Here is a 19,755-nt window from a genome sequence, read left to right on the forward strand (position 1 = left end):
GGAAAAGTGAATGTGAACCCGAGGGGCAATACCTTTCAGAAGCTGATGCTCCAGCTTCTGGAAGGCAGAAAAATAGAGAATTATGGGAATGAGTAACCAGGTTTAGCCATATCTTTCTGAATTTGTAATGCACTCATTTTGTGTTTAAATAGGCTCAATGACTCAGTGCTTCCTATTCTCTAATTGCTGTTATCAAATAATAGTTCTTGAGTATGCTAATACTGAAAAATTCAGTAGTGGGTGGAGTTATTTCTGAACCATTTTTATTTGTTTGGTTATCTTGTTTGCTTGACTGGCTGGTTTGTTTGTTTTGTTTGCTTTTCCATAGTTTTCTCTAAGGTTAAAAAAAAAGGTTAGGTGGATAATAATCTTAATTTGGGATAAGTATGAGAGCACCCTTTTAAAACTATAATTGTTAGTTGCTTTCAAGTCAGCTCAGACTCATGGCAGCCTTATGTATAACAGAATGAAACATTGCCCTGTCCTGTGGCTCCACAGTGTCAATCCATTGCATGGATGGTTTCCCTTGTTTTCACTAATGGTCTGTTTTACCCTTTACCCAAGGGCTCTACTAATTGTTGTTCCTGTCTTATTACCTTGCTTGGGTTCATTAGCCTACGTTTAAATGCCCTAAGTAATAAGTCATACTTGTTTTGAGAAATTATACCAGAAGGAAATCTTTTGCATTATCTGCTTATTTTTAAATAATAAAGTATAGTTTTTGGTATGCATGTTTTGCATGAATTTCTTTGTTGGGGGTAAAAAGTATCATTAAATTGTCCTTTTCATTTTACCTTTTATTTAATCATAATTCAGCAAAAGTTCTCTTACTTCTTATATCTAGTTTCTTTTTGCATAAGTTTTTGGTTCCTCCAATTTTCCTTATGCTCAATTATAGAGCCATGTAAGTCAGTGTTTTGAAGTAGGTGCTGTGGGAGGATTGATGGTCTTTCTTCTCTGGAATTCAAATAAACTGTGTTCATGTCTTAAACACAATTTATAAAGGGAACAAGAAGACATCTAGCATAAAATGATGACATTAAAATCTTTTCAGTAGAGGAGATGCCAAAATCAAGCATAATGAAGGATGACTATATTTTATGTTATCCATTTGGTATCCTAATAGTCTATCAAAGGTTAATATAGCATTTCATATATGTATACAGATATATATATATGTGTATGTGTGTGTTTTTCTTTTGCAGAAGGAGCTGAGTCTCCCCAGAAGAGGAAGTCTGTAAGTAGTATTATTTTATTTTCTTTTTGTACAGTTTGTAATATGATTATTCTCTGACTTGTTAGGTTTTACTGGCAAGTAGAAGATTTAAAAAAAAAAAAACTGGACTAACAAAATAAAATATATTGAATTTATTTATAAAAGTCATATTTTAGTACTTTGAAAATAATTTCCGGGGTATTTTTCTTATAGCCATAGTAAACCAAAATGCATATTTATTCCTGGAATAGTTATAAATTTTTTTAACAAAATTCTATTTTATATAATCAAGCAAAAATATTCCTTGGTCTGCAGATTGCTTTTCTATATATTCTGTAAATTCATGGTTGTTCTTTATACTGTAGATTTTATGCAGAGTACATTATATACTCTTGCATTTGAAGTGATAAAGACTTTGTATCCATAGACCCAGATCTTAATAAGCTGATTCATGTAATGCTCTTGTATGATTAAAATAGATTTATGAACCTTGACTTGATGTCTTTATAGTATCTTTCAACTTTTTATTTTTAAGGCCAATGATATATATTGCATAAACCATAGATTTTCCATCAGTAAGTTGCAGAATGGAATTAGCTCCCCCTGAAACCCTGGTGGCATAGTGGCTAAGAGCTACGGCTGCTAACCAAAAGGTTAGCAGTTCAAATCCACCAGGCACTTGCTCCTTGGAGACCCTATGGGTTTGCTTTTTTGGTAATATGCCATTAAAATGAGGGCAAATTTGTTATTAACTAGTATTGTGTTGAAGGGCTGGCCTAGAAATATTTGGATTTGGTATCTGACTTAAGTTGAAGTTAATGGGTGGAGCAATCTCCTTTTACTTAAGAAGTATAATATTTAAGATAAGTTTATACAAGTTTCATCTTGGAAGATTAGAAATGTCGATGATCACTGTTGAAAGGTGGTATTTATCCTACTGGCTAAATTTTGGAAAATTTCAGCCTTTGCGTCTAGGAACCAAAACATCATTAGTCATGAACATTTCCATACTACCCACTTTAGGTTACCAGAAGGACACTGGGTCATTATTCCAGAATGTGCCTAGAAAAATTATCACTATCTGCAAGCTTACATCTCTGAGTGCTAGAACTTAATGGTCCAATAGTTTGTCAAAGGAAATGCCCTTAGAATTGGTCATTTCCCTTCCTCTGACTCACGATTGGGACTCTCTTGCCTGGACTTGGAAAAGTCCAAACTTCTTGACATTTCCTGTCAAAAAATTAGGAACAAAAACAAATAAAATGACATGAAATATCTTTAAAACAAAACCTAATTTCCTTTCTATTTTCATTTAAGGCTTAAAGTATGCCAGGTTTTTCTTCTATACTTTATTTGAAAAGTTTAGAACTTAAGTCAAATTTTTCTTTTAGCCTTTCTAATGAATTGTACTTGTTATTTCAGAGTTATGACATTAGTATTCTTCCTATAAATTATTGTTAAGATAATGTTAATTAGCAAAATTAGATCCCTTATATCTATGTAAGGTCCATTTCTCCTTTTTCAGCTCAGTAATTCTCATTTCTGTTAATGTTGTCTGATAGCCATGAGTTGATGGGGAAATCTATGGCAAATAGAAATTGCTTAAATTTCTGTACTTGAGAGAGTGGAATCTTGAATGAGAAAAGGATATGTTTGTTTGGTGCCCACACTTGGAATACGTAGTAAGAGAAAAAGAATTAATCTAAGCCACTTAAAATCCTCCCCAATAAAAATCAATTGATCCATCAATTGCAGGATAGAAATAAAGCACAAAATATATGTCAACATAAATCTACCCTTTTTTAGTGAGTTCTGGAAAAATCAATAACTTCCAGTGAGACAAACCAAAAATAAGCATGATATTTTATATTTTATATTAAACGCAAATATCCCCCAAAGAATTATGTTCTGGATCTCAGTGTTGCTCTGCGTTTTCAGTGACTACCATACAGAAATCATGCCAGTAACTACTCTGCTCATGCAAGACATTTTTATGACTTTGAAAAAAAAGAAATACTTTGTTTTTAAATGCTAGAATGATTTTAATACAAATGTAATGAAGAAGGGCACAAGTGTGTCTTTATTAGATACTGGTTACCAACGTAATGGTACCTGACTATTAAACCTGTTAACACTTCTTCAGTTTGTTTACTGCAGAAATGCCTCCTGTGTTGCTTTCAATTTCCTTGTACCCTCTTCCCGGAGAGACAGAGGATTTGATCCTGCTGTTCTGTTGAGTGTTTTTTCCAAGCTGACAGTGAGCCAGTGTGCAGAACGTGATGAACTCTTTGTTGTCTTTAGTTACGCGGCGATGCGATTGAGCTTGCCAGAGGGTGTGTACCCTTAGAAAGGCCGTGCTTTTAGAAGAAGGCACCTCATTTCGTTATATCTGCTGCTGCTTAATTTGTATGTCTTGAAGGATAATGTTAAGAATACACATTTACATTATTCTGAAACTTATGGATTTATCAGAATTTTTTTTTTTTTTTTTAAACTGAGTGTTGTTTTAAGTAAACTAAAAGGTAGTTTTTATGTCTGGAATAATACATAAAAATATAAAAGTTAAAAAAATAAAAGCTTTCACAAATAAAAACACAGAAAATATGTTTTTCTTTTTATTAATAATAAAATGTATGGAAAAGCAAATTTACTATGTCTGAAAAAAAATTCAAATCCCACTAATTTATGATTTATGATAATTTTGACAAGAACCAATTTTAAGATTCTGCTGTTTCATGTATGTTTTAAAAGCTTGCAGAGGCAGTAATTAGATCATTGAGACTTTTTTTTTTTTGATGCAAAGGGCAGTAGACAAGAGAAGTCAAGGAAAATGATTTCCAAGCAAGATGTTACTAAATAACCACGTGGCCCCAGATCAATTTTCCAGAGGCTTTCCCAGTCTTTTACTACTTTCTTCAAGGCTACATAGCTCACCTGTCCTCCAGGCTCCCTGTATGCCTGGCTTTCAGCTGCTTCTCTGCTTCCCAACAATTTCACCTCCTTTGAAAGAGGAGCCATTCCACCAAGGCTCTTGATCCCAGGTTTTTCCAGAATTTTCCCTCTTTCACCCTGGAACTAATGTTGTCACACTCTCTGCTTCCCCTCCTCCTACTCAACATCTATATATCCTTTGAATAAATCGTGATATAGTGATGCAGTGAAATACTATGTAGCAGGTAAAATGAATGAACTACAGCTATACGTATCAACAGGTAATAATTATAAGAAAACATAATGTTGAGCAAAAGTTAAAAGCAAATTCCAGATACAAGATACCATTTACATGAAAAGTTTTGAATATGCAGAACAATATATTATGTTTTTTCTGGATACAAACTCCTACAGTAAAAGTATAAAAACACGCACGAGAAGCAAATTTACGGTGAAGGTTACTTATCCGCGGAGGGAATGAGAGAAGCAAGATAGGATTCCACAGGGAGTTCCATATGTACCATTAATGTGGTTGTCTGTACGTGGGTGTTTAGATAGTCCTGTATATTTTCTGAAATATCTTATTTAAAATGTCAGTAATTCTATAAAAGTAGAATTCAAACTGTTTTGACCAAGTTGTTAGGTATACTGAAAAATTATAATTCAGGAAAAATATATAAATGTTAACCCATTTTGAATAAGAGAATATACCATACCTACATTTTTATTGATGCTATGATGAAGATTGACCCATATGAGTGAGATTTTACAATAATCAGAATATCTTCTGTGACAGGTACCTATTGGTTAATTGAGAAGTATAATAGAGAAAATCGTAAAGATAAATTTTGGAACTCCTGAAATGCTTTATGATGTAGCAACTTGGGGGAAAGGCAAATGAGATGATAGCATATATAATGGTACATTATGGTGGCTCAATGATAGGATTCTTGCCTTCCATGCAGGAGACCTGGGTTCAGTTCCTAGCCAGTGTACCTCAAGCACAGTGATGACCATCTGTCAGTGGAAGCTTATATGTTGCTGTATTGCTGAACAGGTCTCAGCAGAGCTTTCAGAATAAGACAGACTAGGAAGAAAGGCCTGGCCATCTACTTCTGAGAAGTCAGCTGATGGAACCCCTATGGATCACAGTAGTTTGATTCCATTGTGCACAAGGTCACTATGAGTCTGGTGCTGACTCAACAACAGCCAACAACAAAGATACCATTTAACTTAAGAGCTACATTTGTTGTGTTGGGTGTTTAGCCCTTCTTAGAGAAGTGACTTTGACTATTTGTGTTCAGCAAGGTATCCAGTGTAATAACTTACACAGCATAGATGTTTATAGACTGTATACATGTCTATCTCCCCCTGTTAAACTGTGAACCTCCAAATAGCGTGAACACATCCTGCATTTTTATCTCTAGTTCCTGTCACAGTGCCTGCTATGTGATGAGAAACAGCTTTTAGGTGGCTGGGTGACTGATACCAAAACCCTTCATGGTAAAAATTCAGTGTGGGAGAAGTGCATGGACTCTCTTGACTTTTTTTTGACTTTTCTAATAACAATCTAGACTATTTGTATTTATAAAAGTGCCATTAGTCTTCACCCAGATTTAGAACTTAAATTCTGAAATGACATTTCTAAGTGGGAAATCTCTAGAAGATGTTTGCTTTCAGGCAAGAGAAGTGGAGAAAGGATAGAGGCTCAAAATGTGACCTTGGAGTCATCAGTTGTGGTTAGGATTCCTTTGGGTTTTGTTAATTGTAAAAGCAAATCTCTCTCCAGGACACAGAGATGCTTTTTTTTCATGGAATTCCTTGTATTCCCTTGGTCGCGATTATACCCTGGAAAGAGGAGTAGGAACCTGGTTGGGGTGACATCACTACCACATCCCTTGCCTCCTCCAATCTTGCTTTGAATGGTTTTCAGATTTCTCCCTGCTGAGAAAAAGGAAACTGCAGTATCTATTCTCAGCGAATGGATTCTTCCTGTGACTTAAGTGGCCTTTCCTCTAAATCTTGTAATTATAAGGGTTAGTGCATTGTTTCATGGAGCCCTGCAGGTCTGGGATCCATAAAGTTATCTGCGATTATCACTGGATTTTAGCAGAAAAAGTGACTGACATTTGGGCAATTTCTTAGCTTTATGCTCTTCGGCCACACAGCTTGGTAAATGTTTTGCAAGTGATATCTGGCAGCAGGAAAACGCGCAGAAGCAGGTCTGTGAGCCAGTCCCGGAAACGTGCCTCTCTGAATGCTGAAGGATTGCTGCTGTTGTTATTGTTAGTTGCTGTTGAGTCAGCTCCTGACTCATGACAGCCCCACGCACAGTAGAAGGAAATGTTGCCTGGTTCCGCGCCATCTCCATGATCAGCTGAATATCTGATCATTGTGATTCATAGTGTTTTCACTGGCTGATTTTCAGAAGTAGATTGCCAGGCTTTTCTTTGTAGTCTGTCTTAATCTGGAAGCTTCACTGAAACCCCTTCAGCATCATAACAGCACGCGAGTCTCCACTGACAGACTGGTTGTGGCTGTGTGTGGGATGCATCGGCTGTGAATCCAACCCAGGTCTCCCACATGGAAGGTGAGAATTGTACCACTGAGCCACCACTGCTCGTAGGGATCGCTTGGAGTATTGAAATTACGCAAGTTGAACAGAAGAGTCCATTTTGGAACCTTCTTGGCTTATTTCAATTTATTCACCTAGCGACAATATAGTATGTAGTAACAATATCCTTCTCTATAGACTTATGTTCTTTCTCCACTTGTCCTTTCCTTACATTATTATTCTGAAAGTGGTTGGGGTCTAGCAGGGTAGGTGTCTACTGGCATGGGGTAGTTTCAGGTCTTCTAGGAGGCTTTCTGTCCCATCCACAAAAAAGCTATTCATTTGAAACACACCTGCCACAGTGCCCAGTATTAGAAATTCGTTTAGTTGGATCTTGAAAGACATTTTCTCTTCACTGCCTCAATGAAATGATCAGGGTGCTACTGAGCTTCTTTTATCCCAGCAGATGAGGCTGCATTCATGAGATGCCCCTGGAGGATTGACCAGAGACAAGGTTACCAGAATAGGGGAGCCGGTGTCAACCATTTTGCTGCATGACTAAGTGAATCATTGCACAGAAAGGGTAGTGAAAATGTGATAAACTTATTTCAGCTCTTTCTAATTTTGCGTCTCTTGGGTAGGAGCAGGAAGAGGTTCCCAGGGGGTGGGTTGAAAGGGGAGAGTGGATGGCAGAGGGAGAGAGTATTACTAAAGAGCAGCTAAGACTGTAGAAGAGGCTGAGGAACTTGATGGTCGTTGGAAGCTTCTGGGGGGAGCTGCACCTGCTGGAATAACTTCTTACCGTAGATATATTGAACTGAATGCATTGGATTAAGGTGTTTCTAAGGTTAGAATCCCTCATTTGGAGACAAGATAGGAAGTGACCTTTTGCATAACGGAATAGGCTTGGATTCATGTAACTGATGTATGTGGATCTGTGTGTTTTTTTTTTTTTTTAAAAGAAGCTTTACACTCAGACCTGTTGTCTTTCAGCAATAACATACTGCCTTAAATGGCTGCTTAGAAGAGTAGTTTGAGTAAAATGAGGTTATTTCTAGAAGGCGAGAAGGATCACCTTGGTTTTACAACTGATTTGAATTAGATTTATGAGATTTTCAACAAGGTGAAGGCGACATTTCCTGAAACAGGAACTTAACTCAAGCAAAATAAAGAACATGTATTCCTTATTTGGATAAGTTTTAAAATAAATTTTTTTCCCTTAGCACTTTCATACCTTCCCACCCCCACAAATATTGAGACAAGAATTCAGAATATCCATTGCTGAAGCCAAAATGCACATCCAGTGTCATTTTGACTCTTAGAAACCCAAAAACAAAAAGAAAAAATTGACTGTTCCATCTGAATTAGCATTTAAAGTGGCATGTTTATATAAAAAGAGAATGGTATAATATATCCTGAGAGTAAAGAGAGGATTCCAGACTGTGAAAGAATGTCAACTGCATTTATATATTCATCGAATAGCCAGTTTGGTATTTTGTATGTATTTGCAGCAGCCCTTATCAAACATGCATTTGTCTTTTGCAAAGTGAGTAGGGGAGGAGATGTGGGGGGCAGAAACAATGTAGGCTTGATCTTCTTACCTTTGAAAATTATAGGAAGACCTCTATTTTACTCCAGGAGACAGAATGAGGTCTCCTGGAGAGGTTTACCTGTACATTTGCAAACACCCTCAAATGCAAATCGGAATCCATGTGTGCATTTGTTAGGGGTGGGAGTGAGGGGAGACTGATGCTGTGCACTTTTAACCAGTTCTCAAAGTGAATCTAAAATGTCACCCCTAGTTGAGAACTGCTTCAGATTATATGTATAGTGGTGGAGTTAACTTTTGAATCCCCAAAGACATGAGGGTAAGTTACCTGCTTTGTGTTTACTAGAATAATTTTTTACCAAATTGGAATCAAGCAGGATTTGGGAGAGGATTTTCAGTGACCAATCCTTTTCAGCAAGGCTTTCATAGAATGGCCAGTGGAAGGTAAAGGTGGATACCTGTGTTTTCTCCCTAAAAACCACCTTCTCCAGTCTGTTATCCAATAGGTAATTGCAGTGTAGCATTTCAGAGCACAGACTTGAATTTGAATCCCTGTCATTTAACTAGCTGTGTGACCTTTAGTGAGTTACTTGACCTCTCTGTGTCTTAGTTTCCTCTTCTGTAAAATGGGAGTAATACTAGTATATACTGGAGTTGTTTTGAGGATTAAATTAGATAATATCTGTACAGTGTATATTACAGTATCTGGCACACAGTAAGTGTTTTGTTAAATAAATAACACGTATTGGGAATTATCTCCCCCTCCTCCAGACCACTTGTTTTTAACGTGTAGAATCAGGAAAGATGGCAAATTAGACTGAGAAGGCTTACTTGAAGCCAGGAGTGTTTGGGGAGCATTTTCTGTGGGGCTTCTTTAGTTATCAACTTTTCTATTAACGGAAAGTTTTTAAAGGGGACTCTTGACCCCATATCCTTGGTCATATCTTTCAAAGCTTCCATTTTGTAATGGTCAACCCTGGTAACAGGAGGTTTCTGGGCATTCTATGGAGATTTTGTCGTTCGTTGCCGTCAAGTTGGCTCCGAGGCATGGTGACCTTATGTGTAACAGAACAAACATTGCCCAGTCCTGCATCATCTTCATGATCATTGGTATCTTTGAATCTACTGTTGCAGCTACTGCGTAGTGCTTTCCAGCCTGAGAGGCTTATCTTCCAGCATTATAAACCAGTTGCCATCGAGTTGATTTCAACTCATGGTGACCCACGTGAGTCAGAGTAGAACTATGCTCCATAATATCTTCAATGGCTGATTTTTTGGAAGTAAATCTCCAGGCCTTTCTTCCCCTGGGAGGACTTGAACCTCCAGCCTTTAGGTTAGCAGATGAGGGTCCCCCCCTCAGGGACTCCTCCAGCACTGTATCGGAAAGTGTTCTGTTGTGATCCATGAGGTTTCCATTGGTTAATTTCCTAAAATAGATCACCAGGTCTTTGTTCCTAGACTGTTTTAGTTTGGAAGCTTCGCTGAAACCTGTCCATCATAGGTAGCCCTGCTGGTATTTGAAATACCAATGGTATAGCTTCCAGCATCAGAATAACATGCAAGACACCACAGTATGACAGACTGACAGACGGGTGGTGGCCCGTGGAGATAGACCCCACACATCTTCTGCCTCGTGAGGAAACTCCCTGTGCTCAGTGGCCCCTCTTCCAGAATAATATGTCACTTTTGATCTGCCCATTTTTCTTCTGAGCATGGTATACAGGTCACTCCTTGAAATTGTGTTTTTGGGACATACAGATGTTGAGGAAAATGACCTGGGATTTCAGAGCTGGAAGAAACCTTAACAGAAATCTGATTTAGTACTTTTATTTGATAAATGAGTAACTCAGAGGGCTTGAGACTTGCTTGTGGTCATGCAGTACCTTGATTGAGAGCCATGACCAGAATTTAGGCTTTCTAATCACCAGGGACTGGAAAGCAGCTTTTCCTTCTTGAGGTCAGTATGCTTGAGATTATAACACAGATACTAGCAAGGGCATGGACACATTTCGTTCTATAAAGACATGGATTTAACATTGACATCCACAGTGCAGACCAAATAAATGATAGACTTTACAAAGTATCTGGGCTTGTCAAGGTTTCTTTGAACAATTTGGAAAGAAAAATCCATTTTCCAGACTCTTCTTTTTTTTTTAATATTAAATTTTATTTTTGGTGACAATATATACAGTAAAACCTGTTGCCATTCCACGGTTTCTTGCAAACTCTTCTTAAAAGCTTACAGTTAAAGGAAAAATCTTAAGTCGCACACCCAGTGCTACTAGAATGCTAAGTTCACCTCAGACTGATAAAGAGACTAGTAATGGCTACAGTTGTGGGGCTGTGACAGTCCCAGCTGCCGTAACTGGCAATCCCCAGATGTCTCCATTATCCAATTAAACATGTGAGTGGAGCAGCTGAATTGTGTATTGTTCTATCTTTACCCTCATTGTGCTGTAGCAAGTGTGGCCTCCATACCCTGACAGAAAACAGTGGAGAGGTGGCTGGCTACTGGGTATTTCACTTGTTTCTTGGTGTTTTTCCTTAGCACCTCTGCCGTCTCCTCTGCCATTCTGGCTCCTGAGAATTAAACTCCCTTCTCTTCTACTCTTTATGACAGCAGACTGTCAGACCTACTAAAACAAACCCATTGCCATTGAGTTGATTCTGACTCATAGTGACCCTATAGGACAGAGTAGAGCTGCCCCATAGAGTTTTCAAGGAGCGCCTGGTGGATTCGAACTGCTGACCTTTTGGTTAGCAGTGAACTCGTAACCACTATACCACCAGGGTGCAGGCTAGGAAAAAGCACATGTAGGATTTCTGTCTCTGGTTTTCTACAGTAGACAACTCACTCTCTGAGAATTTTTGTAGGTTGATTCTTTCATCTGAATACACATGCATTGTCTTTTTTTTTTTTTTGTGGACTTTATTTTTTAGAACGGTTATAGATTTATAGAAAAATTGTGCAGAAAGTACAGCATTCCCATGTACTCCCTCCTCCTTGTGCATTATTTTTACTGTTAACATTTTGCATTCCTGTGATATACTTGTTGTATTTGATGAACCCATATTAATATATTATTATCAATTAAAGCACATAGTTTACATTGGGGCTCACTTTGTGTTAGATAGTCCTATAAAACCAAAACCAAACCCACCCATAGCAACCCTATAGGACAAAGAAGAATTACCCCATAGAGTTTCTAAGGAGTGACTGGTGGATTCAAACTGTTGACCTTTTGGTTAGTCTCTGAGTTCTTATAATGTCACTTGTCAGTCATTACAGTATCATACAGATAAAGTCTCGCTGCTCTAACATATGCATTGTCTTTTAACATCCTCCAAGATGAGACTGAGGACTTTCCTGTCCTTTCGTGTTGAAACTTAAGACGTGGCCATGGAACATGCCAACAGCTCCACACTTCTCCTTCCAGCAGCCATCTGGGCTCTGCTTCACCTCACACATTGCGCAGATCATTTTTGACTAGTACCATGAGGAGATTTTATGCAGGTAGTTCTGTAAACACAGCTGCATAAGAGGAAAAGTTTTATTGCGTACATTCTATGAATATGATTTGCATGTAGAAGTGAGAGGCATGAATTTGGCCTAGCACAGAAGGATACATTTAAGTCGTTTTTGTTTTTTATTAGGATGAAAACTTTAAAAATAATTCAGATATGTATATTATGTTGAGAGATTTTTAAATTATTGTATTCTAGAAAGGTAAAGTAATATTTCAAGAAACATTTGCATGTTTTATAGGTGCTTATATGAAGGCACTTTTATTCTGTTAGGAAATATTAAGTTGGCATATGCATTGTGCTTCTTACTATTCACAGAAAAATTATACTAACTTTAGGTATGTCCTAGAGATCAGGGGGATTACCCTTGTGGTGACCTTAGCACTTAGTACTAACTACTCTTGAACTCTGATTTTCCAGTGCAATCTTTTATTATTATTGTTGTTGGTCAGCTTTGAGGCATAGGTCATTTTTGGATTTATTTTTGTAAATGGCATTCACTTTGAGAAGTTGGTAGCGTGTGACATCCCACGTGTAGATGCTGTGGGTTTACTCCAGGGATATGGGGACCTTCCCTCTGGGCTGAGAACAGGACAAAGGAAGGAAAGTTTTGCTTCTTCTCTCAGCTTGCCTTGGCCTCTCTCCTGAGAAAATAAACGTTAGTATTTGCTCTGCATGGGACACATGAGTGAGTTCACCAGGGCTTTTGTCCTGCAGAGTATAAAGCATAGTGTTTAGTATCTTAACAAATCAAGAATCAATTATCTGGGAGGATAAGCAGAAGGTTTTTTTATGTCTGGGATAAATTACTTTAAATGTTAACACCAGTCCTTGTGGTTTAAAGAAGCACTTGGAAATAATGGAGTGTATTTTAAAATGCACTTCACATCATATTCTGAAATAAAATTAATAGATCAGTATACAGGGTTTCATGTCTCAGGGGAACAATGGTGGCTTTTTTTAGGCTTTATCAATTTGTATGTAAATACAATTGATTCTGATAGAATCATGGGGAAAACCTTGTCATCAAACATCTGGTTAAAAGTATGGCTCTTAATTATTATTTTTGAGAAAGCAGGCCACTTAGCTTTGTTCTAATTTTTTTGTTGCCAAAAAACGTTGGTCTGACATATCTTTAAGACAACAGTAAAGATGGTGATGGTGGTGGTCCCATGCAGATGGTTGTCTTAGGAGATGCTCAAAAGGAGAGTTAAAGCAAATATCATTCAAATTGGAACTTCGTGAGGCTCTGTCTAGTCTCTCCCTCACTCCAACATACACGTATTATCTATTACTTACCGTTGCTTACACTGTATCATGGAGCCCTGGTGGCACAGTGGTTAAGAGCTACAGCTGCTAACTAAAAGGCCGGCAGTTTGAATCCATCAGCCACTCCTTGGAAACCCTATGGGACAGTTCTACTCTGTCCTATAGGGATGCTGTGAGTTGAAATCGACTCAACAGCAATGAGTTCCCCCCCCTCTCCGGACTGTATTAAGGGAGTCCCTGGGTGGTGCAAATAGTTACATGCTAGACTACTAACCAAAACACTAGTGGTTCAAACCCAGTCAGAGAGCTTCGGAAGACAGCCCTGGCGATCTGCTTCTGAAAAGTCACAGGCTTGAAAACCCTATGGAATACAGTTCTACTTTTCATAGTTAAAATCTACTCAATGGCAACTAATAACAGGCTGTATTAACGTTGTGCAGGAGTTGTGAATTGTGTTTACCTTAACCCACGGTAAAATTAAAAACAATGAAATTAAAAAAAAAAAAAAAACTGCTTATTTTCGTGGAATCCCATGTAGAATTAACTAAGTTCAGCTATCCGAAGAGCAGTACAACCCTACAAGGTCTAGCAGTTAAGGTTTTTACCAACATCTAACAATGTATTTCTTCTTCTTCTTCTCCCTCCTCCTCCTTCTTCTTTTTAAAAACAGCTTTATTGAAGTGTAATTGATATATAGTAAACTGCACATAATTTGAAATGCACACTTTCACAAATTTTGGCATATGTATACACCTGTGAAACCAAGGTAATGAAATATCCATCTCCCCCCAAAAGTTCCTCATGCCCTTTGGTAATCCCTCCCTCCACCCTAACCCCCAACCAGTCAACCACTAACGCTTTCCATCACTACAGATTGGTTTGTGTTTCTTAAAATTTTATATACATGAAACCATACTGTATATACTCTGAAGTCATCTGTACTAGTTTTTTGACGGGGGGAGGTTCTGGTTCATTTCATACAGCATAATTATTTTGAGATTCATCCATGTCATAGCATACATTAATAGTTCATTATTTTTTATTGCTAAATAATATTCTATTGCATGAATACGCCACAGTTTATCTATTTGCTAGTTGATGGGCATTCAGATTGTTTACAGTTTTTGTCTATTACAATTAAAGCTGCTATGCGTGACTTGCAAATATTTTCTTCTAGGCAGTTGTACTCTGTCCTATAGGGTCGCAATGAGTCAGAATCAATTTGACGGCAACAGGTTTGGTAGTCTGTGGATTGCCTTTTTGTTATGTTTACAGTTTCTTTTAAAGAGTGAAGTTTTTAACTTTGAAGTCTAATTTATCAATTTGTCCTTTAAAGGATCATGCTTTTGGAATTGTATCTAAGGCATCTTTGTCTAATCCAAGGCCACAAAGATTTTCTTCTAGAAGTTTTATAATTTTAGATTTTACATTTAGGTCTGTGTTCTGAGTTACATAATTTTTGTATATGGGATGTGTATGGGTCAAAGCTTATGTTTTTCGTGTAGATATCTAATTGTTACAGCACCATTTGTTGAACAGACTATCTTTTCTCCACTGAATTGACTTTGCACTTTTGTTGAAAACAGTTGTTTAAATACGTGTGAGCCTATTTATGGGTTTTCTGTTCTGTTTCATTTATCTATTTGTCTGTCTTTATACCAATATCGCAATGTCTTGCTTGATTACTGTTGCCTTATAAGTCTTGAGAGCAGCTAATGTCAGTTAGAATACTTTGATTGCAAGCAATAGAAAATCTAACTCATGATGCTGAAAAAAATAAAGGAAATTCACCAGCTCATATAACTAAAAAGACCAGGCCTCATTCAGGGGTTGATCCAGAGGTTCAATATAATCACAAAGGACCCAGTTTCTCCCCCATTCTGTATGAGTCAGGTTTTATTCCTAGCTCTTAGATGGCTGCTAGCAGTTCCCAGTTGCTTTTTTTTTTTTTTTTTCTTTTTATTAACTCTCATCAAGAGGAAGTTAACTACTCTTTTGGGTTTGTCTTTGTTTAGGCTGGAAACCTTGGTAGTGTAGTGGTTAAGAGCTACAGCTGCTAACCAAAAGGTTGGCGGTTCAAATCCACCAGGCGTTCCTTGGAAACTCTATGGGGCATTTCTGGTCTGTCCTATAGGGTTGCTGTGAGTCAGAATTGACTCTATGGAAATGGGTTTGGTTTTTTGGTTTTTGGTTTTGGTTAGGCCATCTTAAATTGTGTGTCCACCCACGAACATGGTAATGCTTATAGCATTACTCTCCTTAGCTTAGACCTCCGCTGTCCAGTATGGTAGCCACTAGCCGCATGTGGCTTTTTAGCTTTCAAAATGTGGCTAGCCCAACTAAGAAAAAAGAATATTAAACATCTTATTAATATTTTATATTAATTATATGTTGAAATGATTTTGGGATGTATTGGGTTAGGTAAAATATATTATTAAAATTATTTTCACCTGTTTCTTTTTTAAATTGTTTTAATGTGAGTACTAGAAAGTTTAAAATTATATAAGTAGCTTAGGCAATTCAGAAGTCCCTAGGAATTAGGGTGGAATCAATCTTACCCAAACCACGGGGCTGATACAAACATGGGGGAGAGATGGCATGAATATTGGAGAGGCAACCACAAAAACGGATACTTTAGTGAGGCATAAGAAGGAATGTGTGTTCATTTGATACTATTTTACTAAAGATGAATGCTTGAAAATACTACAGCTGTAATACCAGTAATAAAAGCTAGCAGTTTTTCCTTATATTTTTGAAAATTACAAAATTAATATGGTGCTCATAGTAACTAAAGAAACAGCACAAAAGTATGCAAAGAGAAAGTAAATAATTCCCATCCTTTCCAATCCCTGTCTCCACTCAAAGCACTGGGCAGCATCATTAGAAGGGTTTGTATTCTTCCATTCCTGACATCTCACCGATACAAGTGTGTTCACATGTATTGTTTTGCTGCAGTTGTTTTGCAAGCAGTTGTTGTTGCTGCCTATCTTAACAAGAAAAGGATAATAGCACTCACTCTTCAATTTACTTTTCTCACCTTTTCAATCTTCCTGGTCAGTAGTTACAGATGTATTCCATTCTTTTTAATAAATATGCTATTCCATATTATAAATGAGCCTCATTCCATTAAACCATCACCCAGTGATGGATATTCATGTTTCCAGTGCCCACCCTCCTACCTTCTACCCTGAACAAACAATGCTGCAAGAATCGTCTTTGTACCCATATCCTTACGTACTGGTCCTTTTTTTTCCTATAGGATAGATTCCCAGAAGTGGAATTGCTTGGTCAAACGGTATGTGTATTTTTAATTTTCATAGATATTGCTAGACTACCTTCCCCAGAGGATTGGCAAATCACCTTCTCTCTTTCAGTGCATAGAGTGCCCATTTCCTGCGTTCTCACCAGTATTGGATGTCACTGTTCTTTTTAATTTTTGCAGATATTATTATCCCTAAATCATTACTTTAATTCGCATTTCCTTTACTACCACTGATGTTGAGCATATTTCCATAGGTTTATTGTTCCTTCGAATTTCTCTTTTTCTTCACTTCATATTCATCTCCACAGCCCATTTTTCTATTTTGTAGTGTTTTTCAATTTTTAGGTGTTCTTGCGTTTTAGAAATATTAATCCTGTGTTATATGTGTACAAATATATGTTCACAGTTTTTGTCTGTTTATGATGTCTTTTGCCAAATGACAGTTGTTAATTATTGTGCAATCAAATATGTCTCTCTTTTTTTTTTTTCCCTTCTGAGTTACCTATTTTGTTCAGGGTGGTATTTCCCATCCCAAGGTCATACAAATATTCTCTTAAATTTTCTCCCCAATTTTGTTAACATATAAATTTTATTCTGTCTTTAAGTATTGTACATGATATGAGGTAGGATTCTATTTTTTTTTCCCCCGAGGTGGATAACCAATTACTTAAATCTTAGTTATTATAAGAACATTTATTTTCCATGCAATTGAAAGGTTACCCTTGTCACATAAAGATGTCATATATGTTTGGATCTATTTCTGGACTCTCTATTCTGATCCCTATCTGTCTGTTTCTGTGCCAACACCGTTCTGTTTTGAATGCAGTGGCTTTCTAGTGAGTTGTAATGTCTGGTAAGTTCTTTTTCACTAGCCTTCTTTTCATGACTATTTTTAGCAATTTATTTTTTCATATTGTTTGGGTTAAATTAAATTTAAAAAATTAATTATCAGGAGGGTTTTCTCTTAAATAATTTTAATATGAAAGGTGATATAACACTATATGGTAAATAGAACAAAAATTAACATTTCTATGTATGGAATCTCTTTACCTTCTGCTACAAATTGGAAAAAAAAATTAATAACAAACTAAGAGTTATTCTTTTTTAATTCTTTAAATGTGATTTTATTTTATCTCTGTGATAATTGTACAATTATTACAAGATGTGAAAATGATAGTGCGGGTCTGGCATATTTTCCTGTATCTAAAAATTAGATTATTGCCTTGAAACTAAAGTAAAGCTTTCAGTGACAGTAACTTTATAAATAACTTGTACTTATCCCTGGTATGCAGTGGTTAAAGCACTCAGCTGCTACCCGAAATGTCGCCTGTTCGAGCTCCCAGATGCTCCACGGGAGAAAGATGTGGCAGTCTGCTTCCATAAAGATTACAGCCTTGGAAACTCTATGGGGCAATTCTACTCTGTCCTCTAGGGTCTCTACAAGTTGGAGTTGACTCAGCAGCAGATGGTATATTTATGTGCCGAACTATAAAGTATACATGGATTGGTTGAGAAGTTGGTAAATGTAGTGATGTGGGAAAAAACCAAAACCAAACAAGCAAAAACTGCAACTGAAATACATAGTAAACCATGTATGGTAGAATCTTTTATGATTTGATTATTTTTAAACTTAAACAATGTTGAATGTTATGTGGACCTGCAGAAATTGTCCCACTTGAAATTTTCAGTAAAAATGTATAATATTTGATATGTTTTTGACGTGTTAATTTTAATATTAATGTGAGATTAATTTCGTTGTATTCACTGACATTCTTAACTGCTTTTTGAAAAACTTAACCGATGCAATATTAAGGTAATAAATATTTGTATTTTTCTAAAGACCTTTCAAGAATTGGAGCTCAACACTAAGACTGCTTAGAATGAAAAATAATAGTAATATTGGCTTGCAAATATACATATATGCAAAAAACATGGGGTCTATATTTTGCTTATGGAAATAGACATCTGTATGTAAGTTCTACCTATGTTACCTTGATTAATTAGGAAAAAATCATTAGTTTGTTTGAAGGCCAAAGTTGAAATGGTGAAATAATGGAAGTAATTGAGGTTATTATTGAATGATGTACTTGGGTAAAGTATAAAGTATAATTATGTGTTAATAATTGAAATTGCTAGAAATTTTTAATAGTATTATAATTCAAATAAATGGATTATATGGTAGCTTTTTTGCATGGTGTATAAATAACTAAAGATGGTAATTTAGAAAAGAGGGAGAAATGAATTTATGTGATTCATATCAAGAACAAAAAGAGACTTGGTAAAGTCAGAGTTAAATTGAAACCTCCAATATGAATTCAAGACCTTTATTAAATCAAAACCAAGTACAGTTTTTCTGTTCTGTCCTAAAGAAGGTGATGAGAAGTTACTTCCTAGTTTCCATCCAGTGTTTGTATGAGATTGCTTAATAGGCAGCCCAGGTGTCCTGAGCCTCGTCTGTTATAGGACTCCCCAGTAAAAGAAATCAGGGTTTTTTTAGAAACATACCTGGATGCCATGATTGGGATAGGGAAAATTTTGCTGGTTCTGGAACATATTTTTGCTGAAGGTCAAGGATGCTTTCAACAATACATAAAGATTGGGCTATAAATAACAGATGAGCCAAAGTGAAGGGACTTCTGCTGGCCAATAGTGAAAATTTAAGAAACAAAGAGATGATAATTACAAGCTATTGGAATAAGTTGAGTCTACCAAAGGCTAAGAGTCAACTGTGATATATGCAAGGTGGCAAATTATATAAACTGTGCTATCTAAAAGGTGTTATCATGTTTCTAAAGTTTGGGTTAATATTTCAGTTAATCCAAATTGTGTGTTCTGCGCTCAAGTTTTAGCCATCACCAAAATTGACAGAGCTAATAAAGGTAAATATAAGGAGATAATTAACATGTACTTTAAATATGTTTTGTATGTGTGCATATAAATTCTATATTGTTAATCTGAAAGTGAAAATGCTTTAAAACCTATGTTGCCTATCCCGGAAACATAGTGCCACAGCAAAAAGTAATTAGAAAAAAAAAAAATCAGATACGTAAAATGGGTAAAAAACAAATAACAGGTGTCATAAAATTAACAACAATAAAGGAATGTTTCTTTTCCAGTACTGTCTAATATTTAAGCCTTTAATTTGTTCCAGGGTAGCCCAATTCCTAAACATTCAGGAAAACAGAAATGGGTAAATTATGATAGAGAAGCTCTTTTTATAAAACAAGTAAATAAACAGCCATCTGTGACCAGGGGCTGGAGTGACGACAGTAGTCCAGGGATGATGCTGGGGCCATGAGATTTATTGCTCTTGCTACCAGAAAGATCCTAGTTACTAAAGTGGACTGACTTGTCCAAAAAGCCACTTGTAATCCAAGGTCTTAAAGTAATTAATTGGGAACAGATAACCACTGGAATATCTCCTAATATCTGCACTCCCAAACCTGCAT

General features: G+C 36.6%; 1 protein-coding gene across 10 annotated transcripts in view; it reads left to right on the forward strand.

The window, feature by feature from the left end:
* Positions 1 to 19,755, forward strand: part of MAST4 (microtubule associated serine/threonine kinase family member 4) — a 721,413-nt gene that overhangs the window by 374,948 nt on the left and 326,710 nt on the right. For 6 of the 10 annotated variants that reach the window (XM_049864768.1, XM_049864787.1, XM_049864816.1 and 3 more), the window contains 2 exons: positions 1,206 to 1,237; positions 16,304 to 16,339. In XM_049864768.1, coding sequence (XP_049720725.1) covers positions 1,206 to 1,237; positions 16,304 to 16,339 — 68 coding nt within the window. The remainder of the gene's footprint in view (positions 1 to 1,205; positions 1,238 to 16,303; positions 16,340 to 19,755) is intronic. The other 4 variants (XM_049864865.1, XM_049864777.1, XM_049864797.1 and 1 more) reach the window with 1 other exon arrangement.

The sequence above is a fragment of the Elephas maximus genome, chromosome 2 (assembly GCF_024166365.1).
Source record: "Elephas maximus indicus isolate mEleMax1 chromosome 2, mEleMax1 primary haplotype, whole genome shotgun sequence".
Taxonomy (NCBI): Eukaryota; Metazoa; Chordata; class Mammalia; order Proboscidea; family Elephantidae; genus Elephas; species Elephas maximus.